Source organism: Geospiza fortis, unplaced genomic scaffold, assembly GCF_000277835.1.
Source record: "Geospiza fortis unplaced genomic scaffold, GeoFor_1.0 scaffold7, whole genome shotgun sequence".
NCBI classification, from domain to species: domain Eukaryota; kingdom Metazoa; phylum Chordata; class Aves; order Passeriformes; family Thraupidae; genus Geospiza; species Geospiza fortis.
In genome coordinates this window covers 2,887,869-2,897,235 of record NW_005054344.1, presented here as the reverse complement: position 1 = coordinate 2,897,235, position 9,367 = coordinate 2,887,869, and the positions used below count along the sequence as shown (strand labels likewise).

Below are 9,367 nucleotides of genomic sequence, written 5' to 3'. Positions count from 1 at the left end.
AAAAAGAGCCAATTTTGATGACTTAGTGATTTTCATGAGTTGCCTTCTACATTTTCATAACTTTAATCAAGACATCAATTAAAAGCTAGGCTGTTAGAAGCAAAACAATCCTAGAAGCACAAATCAGTATTGTTTTATTTGTTTGACACTTTCCACATCTTACATCTTAAAAAGCTAGTATCAGTTGAGCCATATTCTATTTGAACTTTTTCTATGCAGTAAATTTGTGTTTTCTGGTTTTTCAGACTATATGTGCTTTGATTTGTGCTCGACCAATTATAAAACCAGAGTTTTTTTCTGAATTAATAAGAGCTGTTCAGTCCAGGCAACAGTTGCCAAATCATGTAAGGTAAGTTGCCAAATCATCATGTTTACTGTGTTGCAGAATGAAATTTGTGGGAGTTAGATTATCAGATAACTACACATTTATCTGATGATTTCTGACATAATGCACAATTCATAGTAATTTTATTTGTGGAGGAATGCTTAATATGATTAACATTTTAATATTCCAGCAATTTTATTGTTCTCATCTCTAGAGTTATAAAATGAGCTCTGGAATTGACTCTATGCTTAGATGTTGCTGTCTCTGAAAGGGAACTTGTTTGTTGGTATTTAAATGTTGCTTCAAATGCTTCCTGGAATTGATACATAAAAATAAAGAAATTACACTTTTATAAAAGAAATTGTATCTAGTTTATTTCATTGCACAGAGGTATGTTTCCAGTGTGCTGTTAGTTACTGAGTTTACTGTAAACTTTGGTCAGAACAGACTTAGCCTGACCATTGAATTCTCTGAAATAGAAGAGGTTTTTAATTATCTGTTGAGAGATGAAGTGAGACTAATATGCATTGGATTTCACTAAATGAGAATAAAATATTCGTTGTTTTCATGGTTAAATTAACTTCAAAAGGGAATTCTTAATTTGGAATCAATAAATCCTGCAGAATAGCTCTTCTGGTTATTTTCTCAATGTTAGAAAATGTAAAATAGTCACAATATTATATGTGACAATTTAATCAGAGCCCATATTGCTACTCATTTTACCTTGAAAAGGGAGATATTTGTGTTTTGTTTGAGGGTTGTGGTTGTTGGTTTTTTATTGTATGAACATGTGGTTTATACAGGTAAGAAATTCCCACTGTGTATATACATTCATATGGGCATAAATATGCATACATGTTAGGAAATGGCAATTTGTTTTCTTTAGTAGGTGTGGTAGTAGCCATTGGTAGAACAGTTTGAAGACTGAGGCTCGGTAGATGCTGAACCAGGTTTTGGTGCACACATGGAAATAGAAACAAAACAAGAGGATTCACAATAAACTGTGCTTGATACGTAGTAAAATATATTTCACAGGACATGAGACTACCTTGTTACAAAAATGCAGATGCCAGTCTGGAGCAATTAGTAGGAAATACTCCTTAGTTTCTAGATGCTGCTTTACATTAGCAGGGTTTATTTAATATGTCAAAGCCACTCAGTCATCTGTGAGTGGCTTATAACTTACTTGTTCTTCAGTTTCAGAAGAGAGAATCTGAATGAATTGTAACTTTCCCTTCTACTCAAACTTCTGCATTGTTTTCTGAGGATGTAAGAAAACTTAACTAACTATTTAGTACTCTCTGAAATACTTTCCTGTGAGATTTTTTTTTCTGTTTTAGTACAGGTCATACAAGCCATCAAAAGCTAGTGATTGGTTGTACAACTTGAAATTTGGTTGGTGGAATCTTACCTGGTGGTAATGCTGCTGTTCCTGTCTGTTACAGGAACAAGTAAACAGTGTCTTTGTCTTGCAGCCAGGATGTGTGTCCATTTAATACAGAAGTGACAGTATAATTGGCTTTTAAGTGCTCCCTGAAAAAGAAGCAGATGGATATGTTTACCTTTCTGAAATATTTTTGCTAACTTTTGAGATGCTGAGAGGACCTGAACTGGCTAAAAGGTAGTGGTGACACTAGCAGTATATGCATTATGTAGCTTTCAAAGAGAGTCCTGCATCAAGCTAAATGAAACTGCTGATTTAATACACAGATCTATGTTTAAAATAATTGCTGTATTTTAAGTAGGTCATGGTTTTGAGATGTAACTTGAGGGAAGATGCTGAAAGTTTACTTAGCAACTATTTTCATTAAACTTCCAAAAATACTTGTAACTTCGACTGGGAATTTCTATATTGTGCATTGTAGCTAGAGCTGACCTGAGCTGGTGTAGCCAGAGGACACCAGACAGCTTGGGACAATACTGGTTTGGGTGTGAAGCAGGAAAAGTATATTGAGATGGCAATACTGGGTGACGCTGCTAGTTAAGTCTTTACTATTATTGTAGAGCTGGTTTCTCCCAAAAAGCCTGGGGAAACATTATCTTAAAGTTAAAAAGAAAAATATAATTAAAGTGTCTTTTTGTTTACAGTAAGACTTCATGTAATGGCAAACTTGCAGTTCCCATATGAATGTGAGACTTCGTGAGTTTTTTTATGGTGTTACCCCAGTCCTCTGGTACTCTCTGACAACCTATGCAAGGAAGAACAATAACTGAAGATTTCACAAATGGCTGCATGAGCACAATCCTGTATGAAATGTGTTTTATTACTGCCGGCCAGTGTCAATAGTGCAGGGCTTTGAAAAAGAAAAAAAGTAACAGAGTTTTTAACAGAAACTCACCAAGAATCAAAATCTATGTATTGAGAGATTCAAGGTTGTAGAGGATCTTTTCTAGATAATGGTGTTAAAAGTTTACTATTAAAAGCTTATGAGGCCAAATATGAGGAGCACTTTAGAATCCTGACTGCAAAAGACTGTTGCCTGTTGAGTTTAGATCAGCATTGGGTACAAGTTTATAAGGAAAGTCAAAGATTGTTTTTTTGGGAGACAATAATAATTTAAAGTTGTATGCTGAAGTTAAAAATGGAGATTTTAAAATATAAAGAAACTAGAGTCTAGTTTCAAAGTAGTGAAAACTGTTGTTTTTCCATTTTTACTTGTCCTTTCATCTTTAAAGATGACTTTGTGCCTTGTATTTGTCTTAGGTTAATAACCATCTCTAGAGAATCTGCTATCAGAAATCTTCTGGCATAATAACTAAAGTTTGAATTGCCCTTCTATGTAAAATTAGCAGGTTTTATCATATCTATTCCATTTCAATGCAACAATATTTCTGTAAACAGATTTGAACAGCCTGCTGAAATAGATCAAATATCTTTCAGAATCTGGTGGATTTAGATTGCTTCATTTTCATTGTGTACATAAAGGTTGAAGACTTGATTGTGGAGAACACATAAGAATGAAGATTATTTAAAAGCACCTGTAGCTATGTAGCCTATTCATAATAATTTTAGCCTATCACAATTGAATTGCATATTTGGATGAAGTAGAAAATTTATGTGCTTATTTTTGTGTTCAGCTTTAAATATAGGTTTATTTTTTATGATTGAGGGATGTTTTTCTGTTTACATATGATTGATTTTTTTTTCTGTGTCCTGGTTTGAGAGGAAGTGAGTTTTTTGGGATGCTGTGGTCAAACCAATAGATGCTCAGATTTGAGCATTGGCACCTGGTGTGACCACTGAGGACATGGATACGCCTCTGAGAACACTGAGGGTTAAAAGCAGAGAACTCCCAGGAAAACTTTCTCTTGTGTTCTGGTGGTGAAACAGGTCAGACCTCTCCTGCTGGCTGTGGGCTGGGCGGGGGAGGGGAAGCCAGGTGAGGTAGGCCAGGTGAGGTAGGCCTTGGACAGAGAGGAGGTGAAGACCCCTGCAGGATGGCAGGGTGGAGGAACCCTGAGAGTCATCAGGCAGTCCCCCCACCCAGGAGAGGGAGAGAGAGAGAGAGCACAGCCGGTCGGGTCAGCGGTGAAGGAGAAGGGCGGGTGTGGCGAGAAGGTGCCCACAGGGCAGCAGAAAAAAATAAAGTTTTTTCCTTCTTCATTCCTACGTTGGAGCCTGCTTTGCTCTATTCCTGATCACATCTCACAGCAGACACCAGGGAGCATATGTTTTCATGGGGGCACCGGCATTGCGCCAGTGTCAAACCATGACATTCTGAAATGTCAATATTTTGGCATTTCATATGTTTCTTCCTTGGAATCTGCCAATCTTTGGTGTTAAACTGAATTTTTTTGCTGTGTTTCTTTTTTTTTCCTTGCATAGTAGTATGGAAAGGATACGTGATCAGCTGTCAGAATAAAGATACGTAGTTCTGTGATCAGCCAAACTATGTACATAAACAGCTGTTTGGGTACAGATGTGGTATAGTTTGGTTAAAATTGACCTATAGTTTCCATTCTTTCTGACTTATGCCGTCATCTTGGTCTGTCAGACTTGCTGTAGCAGTGAGTATGTGGCTCAAAGATCTTGTAAGTATCCTGAAATTATTAGGTAGATGCATGTCCTAACTCCAGAGGCTTTTCATGCTCTGGGCAGGCCATCATTAACTGGAGCTGAGGTCACAGGCCGTGACATAATTTAGGGCTTCAGGGTAGAGGTTTTTTTTGCCTAATATATTTCCCAGCTGAACTGCTCAGTTTCCCTGTATTGGATGAACTAATAGAGAATCTGCCCAGTGAATCCCTTCTGTTCTCTATCCCACAAAATACACTTTTTTTGCTTTATCCAGGCAAAAAAAGTGTATTTGTCTGCTGTCACATTGTAGGCTGTTCTCAAGTGTGGTGGTACACAATTTGACACAGTAGAAGAGAATGAGAGGTGACTGTCCACACATGGAGAGTAGAGGAAGCAGGATGACTAATTTTTTGTGGAGTTTTACTGTTATTTAGAGTAAGTGCGGAATGAAGTTGCAGTCTCATTTGTCAGTATCGTTAGTAAGAATGTGGATATGTGTACAGCAGTTTGGGTGAATGCATTCCTTAGAGTGTTTTCTTAGTTACTGAAGTAGAAAGCCTTGGCCTTGTCTTTGATGTTGAGAAATTGGCAGCTCTGTTTCTTCTTAACAATCTCTTGAAAATTATTTATGTAAGTAGTTTTAACAGAGAAATGCAGCATTTTAACTTCTGAACTTTACTCTTGAAGTGACTATGAATCAGTACTGATTAGTGAATCTGAATTTTGTAACTTTTGTTTTCTGTTCTTGCAGTTTTTATCCTCCAGTTGATGAGCCTTCCATTGGCAGTGAGAACTTGGATTTATCTGAGCATCATGAAAGGAAAAAAATATTCAATGGAAAAACTTTTGTATTTCTAACTGCCAAGCAGGTAATCAGGCTTTACATTGCAAAAATATTGCAGGGGTAGCGAAGTACAGATTTGTTCACTCTGAAATCGCACTCATTCTGGGTTCATGGGAAAGAAGGATTTCTGTGTATTTATCCTATGGTACAGTGGCCTAAGCAAGATAAAATGTAGAGGAGGACAGAACATATTATATCTGCAGTAGTGCATCAGTGAGAAGCACTACACTGATAGTTCTGTATTCTGATACCTCTGAACTGACTGCATTCTAAGATTATTTTTTTTTTGCATTCACTTTATAGCACAAGAAACTGGGTCCAGCAGTTGTTCTTGGAGGAGGGGAAGTAAAGTTGATGACAGAAGGAAGAAAAGAAATGCCTTTACTACTTTCTCCTGAAGTTTGTGTAGTTGATGTGGGTTTGGCTAACTCTCAGATGTCAGGATTCGACTCTATGACAAACTGGACTGATTCCATTCTGACTGACTTGGAAAGGTGCAGCATTGTTCTCTTGTACAGCGGTAGGGTAATTTCAGAACTTCTACAGAGATTTGGTGATGGTGTTTACATACATATTTAAGCAGGAGCCTGCTTATAAAGAGGTCATTTTTACATTGTTCTAAGTATTTAGCAGAGTAGCTAAAACTTCTTGAGGCAGTAAAGAAAGAACTTGGCAGTTCTGTGAGGATTTGATGGAATTCGCACTTTTTTTTTTAGAACTCAGTTCTACAGAAAAAATTCATTGGAATGAATGAAGCTGCTTTAAAATTACAGAAAACAAATAGTTTATCTTCTAGTATTTAAAAGTTAAAAATATATTCTTAGAAATCAAAATAGATAATTTATGATATTTCATTGATTATATGTATTTCATTAGAAGGAGATGAGATGGCGCCTTGAGGTCATGTGGTTCACTGTTGTATAATCATTTGTACAGTGTTTTTGAAGAACAGCTTCTGTTTAATGAAAATGACTTTTTGTTTTGGTGGTAAGTTTTGTTTGAGAGGGCAGACTGCATATGTTATAAATGTTAGGATTATCATTATGCCATTTTATTAAAACAATGAAACAAAATCTCAATCCTAACACATAAACCTAGTTCCTCCTAAATTTTCCTGCTAGGTAGACAGTACTCAATCTCTCCTCATGACTACAGAAGATTTGGGGGGGAAGGGTGCCTGACTTGAAAGAAGTGCTCAGATTTTTCAAGTCTCTTTTCACACATTTTTGAATCAGAGCATAATTGGTTATATGCCCAAAAATCAGGAAAGGAGAGATGTATGGGCCAGATTACTGGAGCTAGACAGTGGCTACAGCAGCAGGAAACATGGGAGTTCATACATATAGGACATGGCTCTAATGAAGGATAATTGTGCTGACTTACTGTATTGGGAAAAAAGGTAGTGTTTTTTGGAGGCTGATTTTTTTTGGAGGAAGAATGGAACATTTTGTACTTTGCCATACCCGTGGTCATTTGCCTGTTCATCTTTGAATCTGTACTGAAAAGCTTTTTTTTATTATTTGTATATTAACAGCAAGAATCTTAGGACTATTCCAGAGGCAGAAATTGGATTGGCAGTTATCTTCATGTCTACAGAAAAGTACTGCAACCCTCAAAAGCAGCCTGCTTCCAAAGGTAATTGGAAGAAGGGTAGTAATAAGTTAACAGCCTCAAAGAGGCAGTATTTCTTTTTGTGTAGGAGCATCAGTTATAATGTTCGAGTTGTTCTGTTTTGCAAGACCACTAAAGAAAAGTGACGTTCCATGAAAAATGTATACACCTCCAAAGAGGTAATTGCTTTTTAATGGTCTTGCGGTAAATTGCAGTGAAAATTACATCACTCTTGGATGTAAATAAAAAAGTAGATCTAAAACCAGCCTAAAAGGCAGACACATAAAACAGTGACCTTGAAAGGAAAGGTGCTTTAAAAACATCTGAAGTTCATATTTTTAGTGAACACTGAATTTATATGTATGTAGTAGTTTGAATTCCATGCTATTCTGTCTTTTCATAAAAGACTGGGGTAATCAAGAAGTAAAAGATGAATGTCAGAAATCAAGAGAATAAGAATGGAAACAATTTGTTCTGGCTTGCTTTTTTTTCTTTTTTGCTCTTTGCTCTAAACAGAATTTGCTTTAGGAAAATACAGACACCTCCTGCACAGTTCAAAACTAAAAATAATCTTTCCATAAGTTAAGACAATGAGACATGATCACCACACTTGATGAAGTGGTAGTTTGGGAGTGGACATTCCAAGTCATGACTTGAAGCTTGTATTTGCTAATGCAGTAATAACAAAAGTCTTGGAGAGACAGAAAGAGGTTTTGTTTCTCTCTTTTCATGCCTCTTCATATTCTATATTTTGTTGCTATGAATTTTTCAGAATTATGCTTTATAGATTCTGGTTTGTTCTACAAAATATTGTATCAGGTAGAAAATCCTACCATTATTTAAAAAACTCAAAGAACAACCCCCCTAAGTTTGTCTTTACATGCAGGAACATTACTTACTTGAAAATATATTTTGAATAGAGAAAGACATACATGCAATCCTGGCAGAGATGCTGATTCTTGTTTCCAGTGTGAACAGTTCAATTGGGTAAAAGTTAAGCTGTCTAAAATTGTGTAAACAGGCTATATATATCAGAGTTTAAAGAGAGCAGTGTTTAAAATTGAAAAAAACCTGTGTCCCAGATACAATAATCACATTAGAGATCATCATACAGGAGTAAATATAAGGAATTTTGTGCTCTTGACAGTTTTGCATGGTCTATATATTGCATGATATATATTTTATTCTTTGCATTAAATAAATACCTCATGAGTTTTTAAGTACATTATGTACATATTGATATATGATTTCTCATTATGCTTCATTTTTATTTAAGCAGAATTTCGTTACTTAATCAGAAGAATATGTAACTAAATCTGAATTCCAGAATATGGTCCTTTCTGTCAGGTTTTTAAAATTAATAAATCTGCTCATTTTTTAAGGAAAACTGTTTTAATATCATTTTACAAAGATCTCATGTGATCAGGTAGTAATGTGCAATAGCACATGCAAAGAATCACACATTTGATATTAACCTTCTAATTCTTCTCTTGTGTTGGTCTTGCAGCTGCACCTGAAAGTTCTGCATCAGCTGTCGCAGGCCGAGCGATTTCCCAGAATCTGGCTGTGGATGAAACCATAATGCCAACTGCTGCAGATAGTAGCACCTTATACATAGCTGATACAGAAGAGCAGACATGGTAATTTCTAAGCTAATACATGCAAATAGAGCTGTCTTTTATGGCAGAGGAACTGTATCATTGCCATGGGGAAAGATATACAGGGTTAGAAATGCCATTCACTAAATTGCTGTCACTTGTCTGCAGTGAGATAATTTCTGCTTTTGAGTACTAGATTACAGAAAGCATCCCATAGGATTTAGATGATTTACGTGACACATGTAGACACTGCATATCTGTCTTGACTGTCTGAACTATTAAAATTTTTCAAACCATTTCACAATTATAAAAATGTATTGATCATAGCAGATTTCACAGTTTGTTTTTAGCACATTGTTTATAAGTTTATTCAAAATACAGGTATAGCTTTTTTAAAAAGTGTATCTCTGATTTGATGTATCTCTGGTAACCTCCCATGTGTCATTTAGTATTTCTTTCCTCTCTAATCTAGTATGGAGATAGAGAATACTTCCCAGGTGCATAGACAAAGGAAAATGGCTTTCCAGGATACAACTGGAAAGAAAAGCAGTGGCGTAAGTGGCAGTGTAAATGCAGGAACATCGATACCTAGAGGGAACAGAACATCTGGATTCAGTCAAAGAAGTCAGCCTGTCTCACCATCTAAAATTCCAGAAGCTGGCAAACCTCGTGAGAGTGCTTCATGTCATCCAAACTCAATTACAAATTACTTCCCGATTTCCAGAAAAAGGTACTTGAAATGTTCTTGCCATTACTTCTCTTATTGGTATGTTCATGATGTTTCTGTAAAATTTTAACTCAAACAATGTACTTTAAATTTGACATATACTTAAAAAGATAATTTTTAGATCAAATTCCTAGAATAGAAAGCTTTTCCTCAAGGGTACTTTAAATTTCACAATGCAGTTCCTAAAACTCCTGAAGCTGTTATGTTGTGGGTACAGCTAATCATACTCAAAAATGCTTTTGTA

General features: G+C 35.9%; 1 protein-coding gene across 1 annotated transcript in view; it reads left to right on the top strand.

The window, feature by feature from the left end:
• The window catches only part of NBN (nibrin), a 23,030-nt gene that overhangs the window by 5,773 nt on the left and 7,890 nt on the right, over positions 1-9,367 (top strand). The window contains exons 6-11 of the mRNA XM_031058504.1: positions 246-349; positions 5,095-5,212; positions 5,491-5,681; positions 6,722-6,822; positions 8,306-8,438; positions 8,869-9,127. Of these exons, the coding sequence (XP_030914364.1) occupies positions 246-349; positions 5,095-5,212; positions 5,491-5,681; positions 6,722-6,822; positions 8,306-8,438; positions 8,869-9,127 (906 nt within the window). The remainder of the gene's footprint in view (positions 1-245; positions 350-5,094; positions 5,213-5,490; positions 5,682-6,721; positions 6,823-8,305; positions 8,439-8,868; positions 9,128-9,367) is intronic.